The 21182-nt window shown below is 43.4% G+C and overlaps 1 protein-coding gene across 4 annotated transcripts in view; it reads right to left on the bottom strand.

The window, feature by feature from the left end:
• The window catches only part of dnajc13 (DnaJ heat shock protein family (Hsp40) member C13), a 28475-nt gene that overhangs the window by 2563 nt on the left and 4730 nt on the right, over positions 1-21182 (bottom strand). The window contains exons 3-57 of one of the 4 annotated variants that reach the window (XM_019276250.2): positions 17644-17719; positions 16915-17064; positions 16423-16464; positions 16123-16323; positions 15815-16021; positions 14974-15069; positions 14642-14733; positions 14296-14462; positions 13542-13621; positions 13279-13448; positions 13142-13174; positions 12290-12389; positions 12033-12140; positions 11731-11886; positions 11583-11639; positions 11376-11497; positions 11137-11212; positions 10853-10948; positions 10610-10750; positions 9701-9718; positions 8801-8883; positions 8565-8718; positions 8344-8447; positions 8087-8246; positions 7926-7988; positions 7738-7839; positions 7515-7619; positions 7129-7331; positions 6951-7035; positions 6706-6860; positions 6523-6568; positions 6271-6425; positions 5969-6170; positions 5754-5869; positions 5488-5566; positions 5261-5396; positions 4995-5179; positions 4806-4880; positions 4605-4724; positions 4111-4506; positions 3912-4025; positions 3479-3595; positions 3113-3290; positions 2908-2999; positions 2726-2825; positions 2566-2640; positions 2366-2478; positions 2102-2271; positions 1968-2010; positions 1714-1887; positions 1439-1618; positions 984-1124; positions 754-897; positions 517-616; positions 114-218 (exon numbers count right to left, since the gene is read on the bottom strand). In XM_019276250.2, the coding sequence (XP_019131795.2) occupies positions 163-218; positions 517-616; positions 754-897; positions 984-1124; positions 1439-1618; positions 1714-1887; positions 1968-2010; positions 2102-2271; positions 2366-2478; positions 2566-2640; positions 2726-2825; positions 2908-2999; positions 3113-3290; positions 3479-3595; positions 3912-4025; positions 4111-4506; positions 4605-4724; positions 4806-4880; positions 4995-5179; positions 5261-5396; positions 5488-5566; positions 5754-5869; positions 5969-6170; positions 6271-6425; positions 6523-6568; positions 6706-6860; positions 6951-7035; positions 7129-7331; positions 7515-7619; positions 7738-7839; positions 7926-7988; positions 8087-8246; positions 8344-8447; positions 8565-8718; positions 8801-8883; positions 9701-9718; positions 10610-10750; positions 10853-10948; positions 11137-11212; positions 11376-11497; positions 11583-11639; positions 11731-11886; positions 12033-12140; positions 12290-12389; positions 13142-13174; positions 13279-13448; positions 13542-13621; positions 14296-14462; positions 14642-14733; positions 14974-15069; positions 15815-16021; positions 16123-16323; positions 16423-16464; positions 16915-17064; positions 17644-17719 (6709 nt within the window). In that variant the 3' untranslated portion in view covers positions 114-162. The remainder of the gene's footprint in view (positions 1-113; positions 219-516; positions 617-753; positions 898-983; positions 1125-1438; positions 1619-1713; positions 1888-1967; positions 2011-2101; positions 2272-2365; positions 2479-2565; positions 2641-2725; positions 2826-2907; positions 3000-3112; positions 3291-3478; positions 3596-3911; positions 4026-4110; positions 4507-4604; positions 4725-4805; positions 4881-4994; positions 5180-5260; positions 5397-5487; positions 5567-5753; positions 5870-5968; positions 6171-6270; positions 6426-6522; positions 6569-6705; positions 6861-6950; positions 7036-7128; positions 7332-7514; positions 7620-7737; positions 7840-7925; positions 7989-8086; positions 8247-8343; positions 8448-8564; positions 8719-8800; positions 8884-9700; positions 9719-10609; positions 10751-10852; positions 10949-11136; positions 11213-11375; positions 11498-11582; positions 11640-11730; positions 11887-12032; positions 12141-12289; positions 12390-13141; positions 13175-13278; positions 13449-13541; positions 13622-14295; positions 14463-14641; positions 14734-14973; positions 15070-15814; positions 16022-16122; positions 16324-16422; positions 16465-16914; positions 17065-17643; positions 17720-21182) is intronic. The other 3 variants (XM_019276249.2, XM_027274087.1, XM_027274088.1) reach the window with 3 other exon arrangements.

Here is a 21182-nt window from a genome sequence, read left to right as displayed (position 1 = left end):
GGAAGATGTTATGACATTTTCAGCACCGCGAAGATGGAGAGGTGGAGAATGGAAAATGAAATGTGGGGTCAAAGATGGAAGGTAAAAGAGGCAAACGTCAGGTCAAAGACTACCTGCATCAGAGCAAGAGAGAGGAGGGCTGTGAGGGCCCAGCTTAGGAGTCTAGAGCCCACCTCTCAGTGGGCTGCTGGCTGCCAGGAGAGAAGGAGTGGATACCCCTGAGGAGGAAATGTGGAGGGACAAACAGGAAGGGAAGGGCAGAGCCAGGAAGTTAGAGGAAGTGGAGAGAGAAAAGGGTTGCTGGGTTTAAGCACAAGTGAGGAGTCAGCCACAAGGTGGTGTTTAGGATAAAGCAAAGCATTAAGATTCAACGACAGCTCAGAGAAAAGCATTCAAGGCTTACCTTTTTAAACACTCAGAGAAAAATCGTTTAACAGCTTCGCTCGCTGAGAAAATGTCAGGTTAAGCGATGCGTGAGTGTTCACTAGCAGGTTTAAGTTTATAGAAACGTTTTACCTGTCAGGTAGCCGGCGTTCTGAGACTCTGAGATGAAAAGATCGTGTTTCTGGTCTTTGAAGGCGCTCCACACGGAGGACCTCGCTAGAATCTCGTTCACCTGCAGATCAGTGATTGGTTAAGAGTTTCAAATAACCAGCAGGATGGAAATTTGAACAATTAAATAATTAGCAAATAAAAAACAGTAATCAAATGTTTTAAACTGACAATTCTGCTGCTCATGTTTTCCTTTCATACCTGTTCTCCAAACTGCAGACTGCGAGTCATGGACTTCAGAGCCTTTACTATCTGGGCCTTCGTGGCTGAAGGGTTGTCGAGTGTCTCAAGGCCGATTCCTTCCAGAAGCTTCAGGAGGTATGGAACCAGCTCCACTCTCAGAGCCTGTTCAGTTCATTCACAAAATACTTATTGATACTCATTCATCTTGACATGGTTAGCAAACACGATATAAAAAAACAACTGTTTACCTGGGCCACCAGTTCAGTCTGCTCCTTCTGGAACATGCGATTGAGAGCTTCACAAGCCAGTCCGGCCATGTCGGGCCGACATTTCATCCCAGACATGAGGGGGCCGATGGTCTCCAGAGAAGCCATGGAGCGTACACACAGCTACACAGAACAAGACAGTGTCAGTTAATAATGTTAATGTGTCATGGTGTAGAAACAAGACGAACTGAGGCAGAGATAGCTTGACTTTTAGTCTTTAGTATGAGTTGAACTCCAAAAACTTCTCATGATGCATCTCAGCAGACCCCCCTTAGACCTTTTCCTGCCTGGAAAATGTCAATATCCTCTAATCTTAAAAAAACTACAGCAAGTAAAACTGGACTCGACTTTTAAATACAAGCTTTGAAACAGGGTGTAGCGTATACATTACAGCAACTATAGCAACTGTATACACATCCAGGCGTTCGGCTACACACCTCATTGTCTGATAGCACATGGATGAGGCGGATGGAGCTCTTGGGCACGGCGTTGTTCTTGTGGTTGAGTGCTGCCAGGATACGAGGCAGATGACCCAGAGGGGGAACTTGGTCGGCCAGCTGAGTCTGTGTACTGAACAGACATACTGCTGCCGTGGTAACGGTCTCCAGGGCCTCACCCTGCAGGAGATCAGAGATGTCAGGAGGAGGTGAAAATTGCTGTAAGACTACAGAAAAGGTGAACATATCAGTTGTGTCTCTGTGAAGCAGCTCACGTTGGGGTTGTTTTTCTCCAGCAGCTCGGTCATGGTCTCCAGGAGGGACACCAGGAACTCTCGAGGCTTGCGTAGCACCCAGCCTGGCTGAGCGATGAAGATACGCAAGAAGACTCCGCCAACTTCCAGCTCGCCCTGTCCTGCTCCGCAAGCCACCGTGAAGTCCTCTGGCATCTGAGCACACGAAACAAGGAGTTATTGTCACATGAAATCATAAAAAAGTAAGTTATATATATTTATATATCTGCACTTACTTTCCAGTTCACATCAGGATTATCTTTCTGCTGTTTAAAGTGCCTGGAAAATGAAGAAAGTAAAGACAGTCGTTAAACACTGCATCAGACTAGCTCTTAGTTCAACACGTTATCAAACTGGGCTCATGTCATACTCGAGCATCATCTCCCGGACAGTGGTGGACACTTTCTCCCTTGAGTTGTCATTCCAGATGAGTTCAGGGTTCTCGTGCGTTCCCTCGAATATGTGCACCGCTGCCTCGGCGTTGTCTCGCATGGCGTCCATGAACACGCCAGGGAGGAAACGCATCAGCGTCAGACGCACCTGACAGAGCAAACAAGGAAAATGATTAAGAAGAAGACGATATGATGAAAATGAAACAAGGATTATTTTGCTTTTGTCTGTCCTGTTATCTGACCTTTGGCCCGACCAGCTTGTCTGAGGTCATCTTGGAGAAGAGCTCTGCAGTCTGTGTGCGAACCTGGGGATGTGTGCAGTTACAGAAGAGGTCGAGCAAGTAGATCAGAGCCCCTGGGGAACAGAGAGACTGAACATGAGCGTCTGTGCACTGAAAATTCACATAAATACAGAGAGCTCTTCAGATAGAGTTACACTGACCTTTGGCCATAGCCTCTTTGACTATCTTTGTGTTAGAAGTCAGTGCATACAGGGTTTCCAGCACAATCTGTCGGCCTAAATGATGCAAAGAAAAAGATGTTTTCATCGAGATACAACACTGCAGAAAAAAAGGTAAACCAGTGACTTGTTTGTTTCTTACTGGAGGGGAGCGAGTGCAGCAGCAGCAGAAGGTTGGACAACACGAGCGACTCTGCGATGTTGCTAACGCATTCTTGGTTTGATGTCACGGTATTCACAACCTGCAGAGGAAACCAATATGACTAAAATGCAGCGACATATTGGAAACCACAGCGATCAGATATCAGGACCAAGAATCTCTACCTCCAACACCAGCTGCTGTACTCTGCCGGCTCCGTGAACCCGCAACAATGAGAAGAGGAGCTTGAAGTGACCGATGCACTCTGTCTCTGAACCTGGAATCAGAGAGCGAGAGAGCGGTTTAGAGAGAGACGCTCCAAAATTAGGACTTCTAAATAAAACAGCACAACAAAAGGTTGGCTGCGCCGGAGGAAGTGTCAGATCTCACCAGGGTTGTTCTTGATGACATTGCGGAGAGCCTCTAAAGCCATCTCAGCGAAGCGGAGCCTCTCAGCGTGCTGCTGGGACTCCACCTTGTTGCTCTGACTCATGGCCAGCAGGGTGTGGAGGTACTGGGCCTGGGAGCCCACGTAGTCCAGCAGACTGGCTGCGAATGCTTTTGGATACTAGAACCAGAGACGGAACAACACATTTTGGGTTTATGGTCTATTTTATGGTGAAAATAAACAAAAAAAGGCTGTTAAATATTAAAAATGCTACAAATTAAATGGACTTAAATGGACTGGAGTAAATAGAAAACTAAGGACAGGACAAACAATAAAGCAGATTCAATGTGGTTTGTTGTTCTGCTCACCTCGAGAGGAAACGTTGGCTGCTCGTTGTAAACCCGGACGAAAATCTCTCCAACTATCAGCTCTTTGCTGTGATCAGTGAACAGAAACTCTGCACCAAAGCTCTCGTCGTTCTCTCCCTAAAAAGACAGAAAAGACAATCATCACTAGCTATGGCTCATCAATAATATTTATATACCAACAATAATATATGGTAATACCATATATATATTTATATACCAACAATAATATATGGTAATACCATATATAAACAATTCTATTAACGTAAAAAATATAAAATAATCATCAACAAACGTGGGTTTAATCTTTAATCATTATTCTGTTTTATATCTATTTATTATGTCAGCTTGGCACACACCACTCGTTATGTATTGTTTGGGGGAAATTAAGAAATAAATAAAGGTTAGAAAAGGAAGTAGTATATGTTATTCCCACCCTCTTGATGTTTCCTTCCTGCTGCCCCTCCAGGAACTCCAGCAGCTCGGCTCGTGTTCCATTGTTCCAGATCAAGTACGGATTCTCCGAGTTACTATTCAGCAGCTTCAACACCTAAATGCACAAGAGGACATGTGGAGCTCAGTTTGATGTTGAGGTTTATGTATATATACACACTGTATCCACCTATACAACATACCTCAGCAGGGGATCCTGTTCCTAGCTTCCTTGAGATGTATGGCGTCAGCATGGCTGCTAAGCTTTTGCGGATGGTGGGGTTCTCCGGAGGCGTGCCCTCGATGCCGTTGGTCTCTGAGACAGGATTGTTCCCGTCTGGGGTGTGCGGTGTCTGGATGAAGCCTCCCAGGCGGCTGAGAGCCACGAGGCTGAGCTTGGCCAGGCTGTTTGCGACCTCCTGTTGGTTTGTCTCCTGGCTCGTCTGCACGCCGCTCTCCTCCAGGGTGTAGTCGTAGTTGAAGAGGTGGACGAGAAGGTGCCAGAGCACGCCGGCGTGGTACAGATGGGTCTGTAGGAAGAAATCCACGGCGAAGGAGCTCACGCACTGGACTGCCAAGGCTGCAGTTTTCGGGAGACCCTGAGAGGAGGCGAGGGAGGGAACATGAATCAAGATGGAGAGAAATTCGTCAAGAAGCTGTCACATACAGAAAAGTGCAGCAGGTGCAAGATTCTCACCTTTCCATAAAACAAGATGTGACAGAGGTCCCTGATGATATTCGGCAGTTCGATGATCTTTTCCCTGCATTCCTCAAACTGGGCTGCTACACTGTAGCATTTACAGATGTGCCCGCACACCTGTGGCACATTCAAGTGTTAAAGGAAATCACTACAAGCAGTAAAGTACTGACCACAGGTGAACAGAGACTGTTAAGTTACCTGTACAGCCATGTCGTCAGGCTTGCTAGATGCAGTTAACACAGCGACACAGCGGGAAAGAGCCTCCAACAAAACCTGGTTACACACAACAGTTCATCATTCATTCGATCATCACATTCATGTATAGACGGACGGATATGTTTCATGTACACCGATTGAGATTTCAGGATTTGTGAATATGTTTTTAACCTCCATGCCGCTGTCACGGCGCAGCTCCTCCGCGTTCAGAGCCGAGCAGTTGACGGTGTGGAAGGCCAGTTCGACGGCAGCCGGGAGGAGAGGGGAGGTCTTAGAAAAGAGCTGGTCGTCCTCCGTTTCCATCGTGATGGTTTTGATGAGCATAGGGTAACCGGCGTATTTGTAAGGTTCCAGTTCTGTGTGTGGACGGTGAAGCGGTGAGTCGAGTTTTACTGTAATAATTTATAAAAGAAAGAAAAGTTGATCCGTTGACATACCTTGTTTGTGTCGGTTGAACAGGATGCTCTGAGTTTTGAGGATGAGGATGATGTTTTCGGGGTCGGGGCCGTCCAGGATTCGTGCAGATTTCGTACAAAGGAACTCGTAGGCTTTGTTGACTTTCTCAAACATGTCCTGAAAGATACAAGTTGAAATGAAATCTGTGGATGAAGCTAATGCAAAGTCTTTGCGTACATATCATGTCAGTAATGATGAGAACACGTACTCTGCCCTCGGGGTTCTTGTCAGGATGGTACTTCTGCGCCAGTCTGAAGTAAGCTTTCCTGATTTTACTCTCCTCATGCCTGAAGACAAAAACGCCAACATTTGTTGAGTCATACTCTAATTTCACATCATTACTCATCATTTAATCTTTTGTTATCGCCCACATTCCATCCACTCCTCCACCCTCGCCTACATACTAAACGTGTATTGCTACTAAATTAAAAAATAAAAGATTCATGACACAATAAGAAATCAAAGGTCACTCACTGCCCCTGTCCTTTGGGGAGGTTGAGGACTTCATAGGCGTCATCTACAGACATAGACGGAGGCTTTTTCTCCACCTCTCTCTTCCAGGCTTCAAGAGTGTCTTTTAGCAGCTTCACCTGGAGGGGTAACAGTGATAGATCACAATGTTAAAAAAAAAAAAGGACAGATGAGGACGTACAAGCTTGGATAAGTAAGGAAAAAAAAAAGAGACATACAGCATCTCGGATGGGCCAGTTGGGGAAGCGGGTGGTGTCGCACAGGTGTCTGAGGTAGTAGATGTTGCAGAAGAGCTCGTTGTCCAGCTGAGGGAAGCTGATCACGGGGATGGGGCAGTACTGGTAGAGGGCCCGCGTGTTGCTCTGCAGCCTGGGGCTGAAGTCAGCGACGTGGGCAGCGATCTTCTCAATCATCATCCGTCTGAAACAAAGTTTCAAAGCGTTCAATCACAATCTATTAAAATTTTCACTTTGCGCTGCCTTTTAGATCATACTAATTAGACTATAGATTAATATTCTACCTCATCTCACTGCTCCAAATGGCCTCAGGTGTGTCAAACTCTCCGAGGAAGATCTCAGAGATGCGCTCAGCCTCGTAGTTTTCCAGGTAACAAACCATGGCCTCGGGCAGCACCGGACCCAGAACACTACGCTGCACAATGTCCTGACCTTTAGCCTGGGGAGGAAGCACAACAGACTGTGTTATTTTCAAAAGGATTCACAAGATATAACAGATAGTTGTAATTTATAAAAAAGGGACAAATCAACTTTACCTCTTCTGATTTAAAGGCTTGTTTCAGATGCGTGTACTTCAGGAACCTAAAGAAACCACAGAGGTCAACATCAACATGTTATGAGTGCCACAAGTGCAATATTTTATGTCTAATTTCTAACTTTTACATGCACTTTTAAGTGATTTTTCTTGAAGCCATGTGTCATTTGTTGCGTGTTTTCACCTTGCGATAGGAAGCACGTTGGAGCCCGTGTACATCATGATGAAGAAGAAGACCCCGGTTAGATAGAGACGCTGCAGATTAGGGTTGTCCTGCATCACCAGGTAGAGTACGTTGGCTACCTTTTCCACCAGGATGGGGTCGAAGGTCAACAGTAGCTGGAGAGGACGTAGAAAAACAATGTGATTTTATTGAATTGAGCAAAGAGGATACGACACATCGTATCTTAATTTAGATTGTGCAGGTACCTGGACGATGTGAGGAAGGCAAGCATTGTCGCTGATCATCCTCTTGATCTTAGGCAAAGGACGGATAATCGCGTTATCTTGGTCCCTGAGTAAAAAGTAAATAAACATGTTTCAAACAAAAAACCATCATACAAACTATACTGCTACAAAAATTAAAGGTATTTTCTCCTTCACCTACCTGCTGGGGTAGTATGAGCACATGGTGATGAGCATGTTAAGGATTAGCGTGGCCAGGTCAGACTCGTTCATCACTGCCTGTCCGGTAGCCAGGAGGCACCATTTGAGCTGGGGGATGGCCTGCAGGGGACGCCATCCGTCCATCCCCTGAGCCCAGCAGCGCGTCTTCGCCGTCAGGACGCCCGTGCTCCAAAACTCCTGCATCTGTAGGGAAGGGAAAGTAAAAACATAAGTGAAGAGCATCAAAATAAACTGCAGCAACTACAAGAGATATTTCTATAAAATTAAAATTATATTAGCTGGCTATTTTTACTCAATATAGACATTATAAAAATAACAAATTAGTACCTAATATATTACACAGGAAGGGCATTTTTTTTCACATACTTCCTCAAAACTGAAAGGTCCTCTTCTCTCCTTGTCTGCGTTACCAAAGTACCACTCCTTCTCACTCTCTCTCTTCATGTCTGGCGATGCCTCCAGCACGTTGCTCTGTGGGAAATTAACGAGACATTGTTTGACAGATTTTTCACACGTGAGTGAAGGTTGAATTAAAACTAATCTCACAGAGAATTACAACATCTTTTGAAAGCTGCGGTCGTGTTTTTACCTGCAGGGGCACAGTAGCTCTGTTGGTATGCAGATGTGCCAAGGTGAGCAGATCCACCAATATACGCACTCCGTTCGAGTCCATCACCTCCTTCACATTTTTCTGCACAGCAAAAAAAAATTAATTATAACTCAAGACAGAGTCAGAACTGTGGGTTAAATGAACAGGGCACTGTTTTGATCGCTTACCGTGTTGAGAATGAGTTTGTTGAGGAAGAGGATGAGTCTGTCTCTTTCCAGTTTGTCTGTGCACTGTAAACACAGAAGATTTAGAGAGAAATTAAAAGGACGTAAAAACACTTCCACTGGCATAACTAATATTAGTTCCCACAGTGACAGTCTGTACTCACTCTGTCCAGCATTCCCACAATGTATTTAGTATCCGTGAAGGGGCCGATCTCCTCGTAGCACTTCCCGTAGACTATAGCGAGCGCCTGCAGGCACAGGCACTTCATCGTGACTTTGGGTGTAAGCAAAAAGCGATGGTAGAGTTCGTTGAAGAACTCGTATCTAAGAGCAAAGAGAGGAGGAACAACGAATCAGCTATTTGGATTCACTGCAGAATGATAAGTCATTTCAAATCAGCGCTGTTGTATTGAAGTCTTACGATCTCTTGATGGCATTCGATTCTTCGTTTTCATCCTCTTCAAGCAGCAGGCGCAGGTAATAATCCCCGATCTTTATCTCATCTGAAAGGCACTCGTATCTCACCTGCAAACAAGAACGCACACACACACCTTGTATTTCTCTGAGAGATACTCTCACAGATCACAGATATTAGTGTTCTAATCTTGAGATCCAGACACATATTCCCGGCTGAGCACAAACCTCAAACTCCTGGTGGTTCCAAGAGATGACGGTGGCACTGCCGAGCTCGCGGTCCACGCTGAAGGCACGCATCTCCCCTTCCAGAGCATCGCGCAGCTCCTCCCTTGTCTTCAGGTTCCAGATGAGGTTGGACCGAGCATGGTCGAGCTGGAATCTTAAAGAGGACAGAAGAGAAACGTTAGGAGCTGGTTTTGAGCATGTTTTATGAACTAAAAGGTTGGGAAAAGAAAGTAGACCTGTAGTAGAAAAGCTCCCAATTGACTTCAATCTTTATTCTCTGCCGCCTCTTCCTCAGGATGACAGGCTTTTGGTTTGGGTTCTGAAAACAAAGGAAAGATGCAAAACTCAAGTCAGTCCATCGTCATTTGCAGCATTTAATATCCATCCTTTTCAGCTCACGGCATAAAGAGAGTTGTGAAGTTCAAATGGCGACGACATGACAAACATTTCACACAGACAAAGAACACCAGAAGTGAAATGAACCAGCGTGTATGACAAAATGTTTTTTTCAGAAGGGAGAAAGTCAGAAATTATTAGTACAACAAGAGAAAAAAAAACAAACATAAACAATGTCGTCATGATACCAACATAGAAAATAAAGTTATGACGCACAAAAACCAAGATGGGATCCCAACGTTGGGTGTGTTCTGTAATTCTTGCTGAGCGATTCTTTGCAAAGGGAGCACATGATGCATCTTGTGTTGACATTATTATTCGAGGCTATTACTGTAACTGCAAGATAAACAGTGTGTGGGTGATGTAAAATATTTTTCCACAGCCCTTACAGGCTGATCGGCAAAGGTCCTTCTGTTTATACTCATGTTTCAAACTCATTGTGGTCATTATTTATTGATGACAAAACACTACAGGTACAGAACATGTCCTCTGTTAACAGCAGGACATACATCTATGCTCCATGATCTGCAGTATGACATATGAGTGATTTATGTTGGTTTACTTGCATTTATTTGAAGCCAAATGAGGAATTGTCTTTGTAGCTGATAAGCCTGGCTGAATTAAAAAAAACAAAAACACACTCAACATGTTACATGATGTTGGAAAAAAAATGGTTTGGTGAAAAAAGAAAGAACATGGTAAAGAAACCAGCATGGATCCCATCGGTCAGTCCTACTTACCAGGTTATTTCTGTCTTGCTGCATTGTTTGACAGCAGAGAAACCACACAAGACAAGGGGAGGGTGGGGTAGAGACAACAGAGAGATTATTGTTCCTCGGATCAAACAGAAATGAATCGAAACAGGTCAAGGAGAGTTCAATTATACCAATGACATACGAAACTATCACTATGTCTTTATGTTTTATTAGCTGCTACAACAATTACACATGTGGTGCAAGCATGTAATGATGGATGTGATTAGAGGAATATTCAGTGAAAGCAAGCCAATCAAAACACGTAGTCGATCAGCCATTTTAAGTCATCATCATTCAAAATGAAAGTGAAGAGAAGGAGAAGCAGAAAAAGCCCCGTGACATTTAGGTGAAGTCAGTTTTGAGGTTGTAGCTTTACTCGAAAGCAGATGTGACTGAAGATTTGTTGAAACATCAAAGAGCAGGCAGCAGTGGCCCAAGGTTGTACGCACACCGACCTCAACCCACACACACACTTCAGATAATAGTGAGCCACACACAGGTTCGCCTTAAAGCAACTACGTGCAATTGTAACACGTAGTCATTGCAATGAACACACACTGCTGGAATGCAAAACTGCAAAAAAAGGGGAAAAAAGAGCAGTTTCAACAGCAAATATGCAAGGCACAGAGAAATCAAATGTACATCCTGACACGTAGGATTTCCCCCCGAAGTCGGGCGGCAATAGAGCCGTCGCTGCTCTTCATGCAAAACAACAGAAGCAGCAGCAGCAAAGTATGTTATCGAGTTTGCCTCTGGATTCTGCGGCACTGGTCGGCATCAGCAGGAGGAGGAGCAACGCATAGAAAAGACACCTGAGCAAACAGTCAGCAGCCGCAGCAGCTTGTATGATACATAACAGGTAAAGCCTTTCTGTAAAGGAAGAGAAATCCTCACCTCCTTCTGGGCTATGCCCATTTTATCTCTCCAGTGCATCAACACGATATCAGCCTTCTCCTTGGCAAACTTCTCCACCTCTTTGGCTGCTTTGCCTGCTATCCGCTGCCACTCTGGCACCTTGTTTCGATTTAGTTGGTCCTGTGGGAAACGAATAGTAAAAACAACAATTGCAGATGTCAAAATACTTCCTCATTAAGCTCTTTGTTCACTCTGCAGATGTAAATGTCTTTGGTCAGATACCGTGGCGATTTTCAAGTTGTCGCGGATGTGCATTCTGTCCACATCTTTCTCTGGGACAGAGTCGGGGCTGTCCAGGTATGCCAGCAGGCCTGTTGGCTGAGAGCACACAAGACAGAGTGAATGAGTAAAGACTTGAACAGGCTGCCTCAGCTGCCAGCATTGGCTTCCATCCTGAAGTTCTTTGCCTGTAGCACCTTCATTACACTAATAGCTTCTGTCATGAATATTGGACATGCATCAAATATTTGTTTAAAAGTCTGAACGGAGCAGATATGAAGCCTTACCAGTATCCTCTTCAGGAGGTTCATGGCAATGGGGTTCTCTGCCGTCCACAGGCCAACGAGGTGACGACTCAGCTGCCTGATAAAGAAAATTTGGAGATAAGCCTCTGAGCCTTTTTGTTCTCGTTTATCTAGGCTCACTGAGCCGCCTTCTACAGTTGCATGCAACGAATGTTTCTCTGGATAAGAGTATCGGTGAAGTACAAAACTGTGAGAATTCACTGAATGTGTCGAGGTCTGACCTGTTGGTAAGCATCCGCTGGTCAGCGCTGATGGTGAACAAAGAAGTGTGCAGGTGTCTCGGAAGAGCGCCTTCGCTCAAGGCCAGCTCCTGCATTTTAGTGGCTATTTCCTTGTCTCCCTCCTACATTTAAAACACAGGTTAGTTATAATCACAAAGCATGAGCAACTAAAGTCAACCATCATGTATGAAACCACCAAACACGTACCTCAATAATGGCCTTCATCACCAGGCCCGCTCCCTTCACTATCGCCATAGAGGGATGCTGGAGATAAAACAACTTAATTCAATACACTGCTTAACTTACATCACTCGTTTTACTATCAGAATTAGGGCAGACAGGTGAAGTGACCTACCTGGAAGAGTTTGAACAAAGTGCGTCCATTGGAGGCAACCATCTCAAGCAGCATGTCAAACTGCTGCCCCTCTGTTGTTTCACTGTAGGGGGCGCAGAGTGCAAATGTTAAGAAGTCCAGTAAGGAGCTGATGACCAAAGCTCCCGTTCCGTGGTCCTGAAGAGAAAAGGAGGGAGTGACAGATGAGATTTTAAAAACAAACAAACACGATGTGGTTTTAGAAACGCTTTTGTCAAACAACTTCTAATTCAATTTCCTAATTCTGCACGGCTCAGGCTCGCTGACAACAAAAAGAAATGTACCACGTTGGTGATGAATTTTTCAAGGAGGTTTTCCAGGAACTTCTTGGAGGACAGCAGAGAGGCCTTGTTCAGCTGCTCCTGCCTCAGGTCGTAGTCATCGTGCATCGGCTGCAAAGAAACATGAAGGAAAAGGTCTCGGTCAAACAACAAGACACCGTCAAAGGAGTTTTTACACAAGAAAGTAAAAAAAGAAATGTTAAATGATTCATATTTATGCATGCGTTTGGTTGATGTCTAGATATTTAAGAGATACTTACACACATAAGGGCACAGAGCATGTCTACAGCAGCATGTGTCACACCGTTGTTGTTTCGTTTTAAAGCTTTTACCGTCTTTACTCCCAACTTTTCCCTGAACCTGAGACAAACAGACACATATTTATAGATTTACGAACAGCACTGACACACACACGCCTTGAAGAACATAAACAACAGAACATAAAGCATATAAAGACTGTATTATTTAATAAGAGGTCTGGGGTTGGATACACAAAGAATTCATTGCTTCTGAAGTGGCTTGTTATTTCTTTTACTTCTAAAGTGTCACGTCTTCCACTGAACTACGAAGTGTAACAACATAAAAGAGGTTTTCCTTAAGGAAAAAAATCAATCTTTTATGTATGATTGTTAGTATAGTGTCTGCGTCTGTGAGGGGAAACACCAAGCTACTCTCGCAATGAATCTTTCAAGAAAAACCAATCATGGCTCATTTGCTTCACAGGAACAAGTCAAAAACAGTAAATACAGTTCCTCTCATACATCTCAGTGACCCGGAAAGGCTACTTGGTTCTTTAAGTATTGTGGTATACAGAAATGTAGGGGATAAAATGGGCACAGCAGATAGTGGGAGAGAGATGGAGGCACAAAAATATGTATGAGATGTGAGATGAGATGGCGAGAGAGAGACGGTCAAGACAAATTGAGGCCGGCAGCTCGACTGAGTGACATAACCTCTCTTCTGAAGTGCCTGTCTAAAAGCCAGAGATGAAAGCAGAACAAAGATAAAAGAGGGCCGGGTCGACAGACAGTTAAGAAAGACTCTGGAGAAGAACAAGAAGGATAAGAAACAGGCAAAAAAGGGCAGACTGAGATGTATGGATTCATATTTACGTTGCATCTGTGACTCCAGACCCTTGACCAGACCTTGGAATGACAGAGCATGCCTGTTACGAGCAGCTCAACAGAAAGTATACTTCAAAGAAACAAAAGGCAGCAAGGTGCCGAAGGGATAACGGCTGCGTTCTTACTTAGGCAGCTGGGTGAAAGCCTGGAAGCCAGCCTTGGAGGCCACCAGCCGTCGAATGGCCTGGAAATGGCTCTCCAGCTCGGAGTTAAGAGCCGGCAGCTCAGCCTCCTGCGATAGAAGAGCCAGGATGGCGTTGTTGATGAGCTTCTCTTTGTTCTCTGAAAAAAGACCCTGGAGAGAGAAACAGAGAGCGATGAAGAGTGTGAATCCTGCTCAGGCACATGATGGGTAGAAATCACACACAGGAATCGGACACACACTCACATCTTGGGTTACTGCATGCAGCACTCCACTGTAGGATATGTTGGCGTTGAATCTGAACACTGCATCTGCAAAGTTTCCATCTGAGCAAAGAAAGGAGGGATGGAACAGTCAAAGTCAACATGAGGCCTCAGCTACAATAGCTGCTCTGTGATACTAATGCAGCCCCAGTTTGTAGCTCACGCAGCTAACAAAACAAAACCAACAAACTAGATCTAAAGGCATTTCCATAATCCTCAAAAACTCGTCTAACCATCTGGATTGAAAAATATTCACTTTGTTTCACAATAAAAAGTTTAACCCATTTCCCAGGTTGCATCTCTTAGCTGGAAATGACTTCTCTCCTAGTGCAGTTGTACAAACTAAAACAAAACTTTTATTACCGGTCATGAATCCTGAGTACTGATACCAATTATTCATTTTCATACAAGAAATATATAATAAAACATAATATATAATCATAGCTTATTTCCTGTGAATGTTGACATGCTAACATTAGCCCCAATTAGCACTCCGATGTTGAGCATGTATTATGTTTACCATCTTAGTTTGGCGTGTTAAATCATTTAAATAATTTCCTCCTTGGATTATTAAAGTATTTCTGATTCTGATTCTGGTTAGCATGCTATTATTTGTTAATTAGAACCACTGACATCCTAAAATTTTGACCTAATTTCAGCACTGGATGACTAAAGTCAGTAGGATTCATCCTCTGGGCACCACAAATATCTCGTGAGATCGATGGGCCTGGACTCACTCGGAGGTGCTGCCAGGAATTTGAGATGCAAACTCTCCACCTCCTCGTCCACGGGCATGCTCAGCAGGCCCCATCTTTGCCCTCGTTGCGTGGGGGCCATCTTGACACACACGTCCCTGTTGCCCGAGGCACGGACTCCATCGAGTAGGCTGGCTAACAGGGAGTCCCTACAGACACACATACAAACAGACTCAGCTGAATGCGTTATAAATGAGAGCGAACAGCGAGCACACACCAACAGGAAAGAGTTAAAAGATATGCAGCGGTCACGTGCACACAGACAAATTATTCGACCTGTAAAGTGATAAACAGTACAGAAAATAAGAGAAAAAAGGTTTGTGTGTACCTTTCTGTGGAGGAAAACTTCCTGATCTGACCTCTGATGAATTCAACTGTAAACACCTGAGGGTTGTCTACATCACAGATGAGAGCAAACACCTGAAGAAAGATGAGATGGAGGACAAGAGTGTGAGAAAAGGAGGGAGGGGGAGAGTTTACTCATAACACACAGACTCAATCGCTTTAATCCAAGCTGTTAACTTGCAGTGACGCAGTTCATACATAATGAAACAAAGACAGGCGATTCAATTAACGCTTATCTCCAAGAGTGAACAAAGCGGTTTGGAGTGTGAACATTTCAGCCTGAGGCTGAGGACGCTGGAGTTTCTGAGCGCTCACCTCTCCGAAGGGTTTGATGGTGACTATGTTGTACGAAGCTGGATCTCTCTCCACTAAGCAAGTCTCTGTTAGTGCCAGTATACGCTTAACAGGCTCCTGAGGAAAAAAGACCACACAAAGATGAGTCATGAAACTAATAAAACAGAGTCAAGAAAGAAATTAAGCTTGAGAGCAGATGAAGGCACTGTAATTATGGACACTTTTAAATTATTACCATCTCATTTATCAAAGTATTGGACATAAAAGAGCATCAGTACATCAGCATAAGAATTTTCCATGAATGAGACCAGATTATGTTCCTAATTTTCAATATAATGGTGTACAACTTTATAGAAGCAGGGAGAGTAATAGTGAACATCAGTTTGGTTGTTTTGCTTTTTAAAAAGACGCCCATATCTTTTACAAAGTCACGTTTGACTTTTTTTTTAAGACAAAGCTGCACACACAGCATATTTACAATTTCACACTACTAATGAAAAAACTGAAACTATAAATGTGCCGAATACAAAATAATGTGCAAAAAAACAAGAGGATGTTAAAGGAGTTAAATTTCATCCAAGTATATTAAAAGAAAAGCAGAAATAAAAAAGCACCGTCACTACTTATTATGTAAAAATAGATTTTTGTATCATTATTATGTAGAAGTAGATTTCTAACTTTGCAATAGCTCGATTTAAAACACATTCAATACTATTTAGTAGTAATAGTATTAGTAGTAATTGCTCATAACTTAATCTGAAGTTGTCTCTGTGTTAAAAACAAGCAACCTAAACTGCTTCACATCTTTTCCTATAGAACCATACAAAGTTCAGAAGAACGAGGAGAAGTGGTGTGTTCTAACCGGGTGTCGAGGTGTGATCTTCTGCACCACGAACTCGGCCAGTGAAGTGATGCTCTCGTCTGAGCTGTACTTCCCCAACCTGTCCGTCACAAAATCCTCGAAGGTCAGGGCGTCCTTCCTCAGCCGTAGCATGATGCCGATGAAGTTCCCGGCATGCTCTATGGCGCAGCGGATGATGTCATCCCGGTGCTCCGAGGCAAACAGATGCTGAGAGAAAGAAGCGGTGGGAAAAAGGGGAGGGAATTAAAATATTCATTTTTGTTAAAACGACACATAAACACACAGACACAAACTCTGTGACTACATACCAGCCTGCTGAAGCCCCCATAAAGGATGCAGAATCCTCCCTGGTAATCAGAGACCTCGACGAAGCCCTCCACATTACGATAGTCGTAGGAACACACCACCCGGTTCGTTTGGGGATCGATTTGGTCGATGCCGCCCGGTGTCACCTCTAAACTCACAGACTTCCTTGTGTCACTCCAGTGGTGCTTGTAGCAGTTATAACGCTGTACACACACACACACAATGTGAGTTATTTTAGCGTCACCACAGAGGCAAACATGCACTTAGATATGTTCATTTTATTCACAGATCTCAGTACTTACCCTGCCAGTTATCTTTCCCTCTGAAAACTCTGTTCTGAATCTCTGTGAAGAGGAAAAAGAAACACTTACAAAGCCAGCTGTTAACTCATCCCTGTGCGACACAAAGTATTGTCTTCATCGCAAAATTACAAATGCGTTTAATTAGCTCTGTGGGGAAATACCGGTCCTTGTTGCGGTTTCAAAACACCTTGACATAATGAGTTTATTTTCATCACGGCAACAAACTATCTGCTGATTCACAGTTGTGATGAGCACCAACAGAGTCAAAGGGCCTGTGATTTGCAAGCGCTGCACTCCCAAACAATGCACCGTACATTAACTTGACTTTGTGTTTTTTAGACAACGCAGCGAAATGTGCAGCTATGACACAACTAGAGAGCATGGATAAACCACATCACAGACCACCTCTGAGACCATTTCATCGAATGTGTTTAATGAGCACTGTTGAGTCACGGTGAGGTCATTGTCAGCTGTGTGCAGTCTCGTCCTCACCAGTGCTTCTGTGAGCAGCTCCGTCCGGTGCTCTGTCGAGAACTTGAGCGTTTCGGACTTCTTGCCGCTGCCTTTGCGGAATGTGAGGTTGAACTCTGTTCCCTGACCTTTTCCTACCGGACCGATACCACAGATGTCTCCATAAGGCCACTGAAAAGGCAACAACACAGACACATTGTTAGAATCACAGACAAAGAGTTCAAACATAAAAAAAACAAGTTATGGTAGCACGCCACTCATTTAGCACACACAGGCAGTATCTAAACATTTAATATCAACTAAAACGCCTCTTGTAGGCACAAATAATTAATGACAATATCATAAAACACGGTTGTAATTATATAACAGATGTCTTCATAAGCGATGTTGTAGTTGCTGACAAATACTGTACATCAATAAACACTTAAAATGTTGTTATAGCTGCATATATCTAGGTTATAATGCGTAATATATTTATATTATTGACTTCATGTCTGATAGGTATTGATTCTGACACGTTTTATGCTCTGATCACACTGTTGCATGTTCACTGCAGAGCTGAGAGCTTAGCATATTTATAGTCTGCGTGAAAGCAGTTTAAAAATACTACATTCAGCTTTTTAAAACGGATTTTCAACAGGCATAAAGATCCAAGATCGCAGGCACCTGCGAGGCACTGATAGCTCCGGCAAAGAGGAGCTACCTCAATGACACCGAGGATCCTCCGTGACAGGCTGCGTACATACTGACCTGATTTGTTACTTCTAGCGTGGTAGGGTTGTATGTGGTAATGCCATGCGTCCCCACTGAGAAGACTCGCTTGTACCTGGAACACAGAGATGGGATGAGTCAGAGACACAGCCTACCCATCGCCCAACACCTACAACAGCACAGGCAAGACACATAACATTAGCAGTGAATGTGGGAAAGAGGCTGGATGTGTGGCAGTCTTTTAAAACACGTAGCGTGATTTAAAGCGAATAGATCCAGTTTGCCCTGATAACTTTGTCTGGACATAACTCGAAGATTTCCAATGTCGAATATATCTCATATATTACATCAGATAGAGGGCGAGATGAGAGGAAGAGGTCAATTTGCAACATCATTGCAGCCCCTCTGGAAGCTAATGATGAGTCAATGACAGGTGACATCACCGTGGCTCGGGTAATGGATGAGATCATCCATGTACAGGTTAATTATGTCGACTTCCAGTCACTTTTATGAGGCGATGGCAGAGATAAAACACGAACAGGATAAAAAGACGATCAACGGCCACTTTCAAAGCTGCACAGGCTGAAAGTGATGAAATCCTCCCCTCAGCCTTCAGTGTAGACATGTTACACCAGACTGAACTGCAGCTGTGACTTCTGAATATTCATATATAAAAAGACACGGCCATTACTACTGGCGAATGTATAACTTCTCGTTAGCAGTCACTCTCTGACACCGAAAACAACCGACACTAATTTATAGGAACTGCTGAGAGAGTTGGGTTTTCTCACATTGTAGGAAGGAAGTGTGAAATTCTGTTTTGCCAATCTTTCTGCAGTTTTACGCTGAGTGCATGAGCAGGCAGGCACGCCCGCGTGTGCTCAATCGCCTGGCGCTTTGCCAACAGTTTCAGTTGGCTTTTTTTTTTTTTTTTGACAATTCATAACATACTGCCTGGGTCATGTGAGGATTTTGTTTGTGTAAATAATAAGTTCCAGGTTTGAGAAAGGGGGTCTGCTCATGGTTTATTTGTGTCTGGCATGTTCATCTATGTACGACATGTTCTTTTAGCACCGCCATAGTACTATTAGTCTGAACATGCTGACTTGGCTCCTTTCTGTTCTTGCACATCCTCATTAGGTCCGGATAACAGGCGGAGGTCTAAGTGAAGTTACCGGCCACTTCTATCAAAAAGCAAAGTATAAGGAAGTCAAATTCAGAGGTTACTTCCACATAAAGCGTTTCTGCTTGTGTACAGAGGACGTGACTATCACAGACAAGGCAGGACGGGCAGCGGCCTGAGGCGAGGCCCCAGTAAAATATTAGGTCAAGGCACATCTCACAGTCAGTCTCCTTCCCTCTCCACAATTCTATGAATGTCACATCCTTTATGTGCAACTTCCACATTAAAATCTACAAATCATCTCCTCCTCATCTACTATATATCCTTCCGTCATCTTAGGACACAATGTCTGAGATCAAGACTCCGTCCTGATCTCACTAAACATTTTGACCTTGGTGTTAAGAGGCTTAACTTGGTGTCAGCACAAACCCAGTTAATTATTCATTCTCTGTGGGCTGATTTTTTTTATCCTATCTTAGTGAGCGTTTGAAAGGCTGACAATGAATCACATTGGTCCAGTACGGCTCTTCCTTTGTTTCAACATTCTGCAGATGTTTTGGGAATTTGACTCAGCGGTGAACTTTGCGTTGTAGACGATGAAGCTACAGCTCCTATCCGCTTGATTTGAGCAACAGTGTATTACTTCTATTTGCATGCATGCTTTGTTCAATACTTTAATTTGACGATTGAACAGACGCAGATCATATCTTTGAACATAATGAAATCATGCGTGACAGCATAAAGATGACCATGAAGGACATTCCTTTGACTGATTTTCTGACTGAAGCATGTCGATAAAAGTATAAATAGAAATACACTAGCCAACTTTAGTTTTTAAGTACAGAGGAAGAGCAGGCGCCTATAGACGTTACCTGCTAAAATAAAGTAATACCTGCATGTTGGAAGGGTGAGATGAGCCATATTGTAGATCATAATATGCAGAAGAGAACCATCCCAGTGTTTTTGCATGCTTTGGCCCATCGGCCACAAATCCCTTGACATCACTGCTGGCTACTTTACAGCTCATGCTGCTGTGGTTCAGATTTCCATTCCAACAAGGATATGAAAATCCACTACACACAGGGTTGATGCTACCTTGTGATAGCTAAGCCGTCGCGGAAATCACCATGGTTTGTATTGAATATAGGCTTAACGGTGATGATGCAAAGAAAACATTCCCAAAAAATCTAAATTTCTGGTATAGTATGTCTTGAAGATTGGTCAGTAGTGATGTAGTAAATGGTCCAAAACAGTGCTATGGTCCTTTAACTCTTCCATAAAAGGAAATATATGAGGCGAAAGAGCTTTACCAGTACAGTTCACACCACATGTATAGCTTATGATAAGTTAACACTCTTCATTCATGTTTCATTCAAGCTTTTCCTTCCACCTCTGTTTCATAATGTATCACATTAAGCAATTTCCTGTCTCTGACTAAACCCTCTTCACAACCGCCTCTTCTCTTGATGTAACGTTTCTCACGAAGAAGACTGAGCTGAAGATTTGTTTCACTACATTAAAAAGCCGGGGTAACGCCAGATAATCCTCCATAAAAGAGTCAACAAACACTAGATGTCGATCGACACAATGATGGGAACAACTGAAGACTGATATATAATTAACACAAGGTACAAAATCTTAAAAATATGAAAAATATAGCGAGAGCATCTGTAGCAGTTGGGCTTTTTTATTGTTGGAGGAGAGGTATGAAGGCATTCAACGAAGATTCAATAGAGAGATTTTGATTTGCATCTTCAAACTCCAACAAAAAGATTTGAGGAGGGCCTTTAAATAATGCACAAAACTAAAATAAAGGGGGATTCATAGGACCACACAGAGACAAATCTAATATTCTCTACAAGTCGGAGTCACAGGACTTGAGTTAAACATGATCATGAGCACAGAGCAGGGCAGATGCAGCTGTGACACTAAAGAAACCCTAAAACCGTTAAGATCTACCACAACTTAAATCTCAGATGTCCAGTGATTTTTTTATTAAATCTGATTATGCAATCTCAAACGCTTGTTTTTTTGAGACACGTAAAAAAGAAAAAAAGGAAACCAGACAAAAAATAGGGGAAACTACAAAGCAGCACCACATCATCGTGACTTTTTTATTACCCTTCAACTCCCCGCAGCACAGATGACCGATATTCTCCCCGTCTCCTGACCAATCCGTCACATCGTCCAGTTATTAAAAAGACTTGACTGTGCGAACATGTGTGTGTTCAAAAAAATACAACTAAGGAACTGAGGCCTAGATTTTTGCATCTTAATTGGGACTTTTTTAATATATATATATCTGCACTTGAAATAACCTTTCAGAATAAAACATCTTGGAGAAGTTGGCACGTCGTGCTCACATTTCACATGACAAAAGTAGCTTCTATATACGGCCGAAGGAGCATGGTAATCACACGAGTCTAATTTAATTTACTTTAGGGAACATGTTCTG

Source organism: Larimichthys crocea, chromosome XXIII (genome assembly GCF_000972845.2).
Source record: "Larimichthys crocea isolate SSNF chromosome XXIII, L_crocea_2.0, whole genome shotgun sequence".
Classification (NCBI taxonomy): Eukaryota; Metazoa; Chordata; class Actinopteri; family Sciaenidae; genus Larimichthys; species Larimichthys crocea.
Note: the sequence above shows the minus strand (reverse complement) of the source record. Positions and strands in the feature narration are given on the sequence as shown.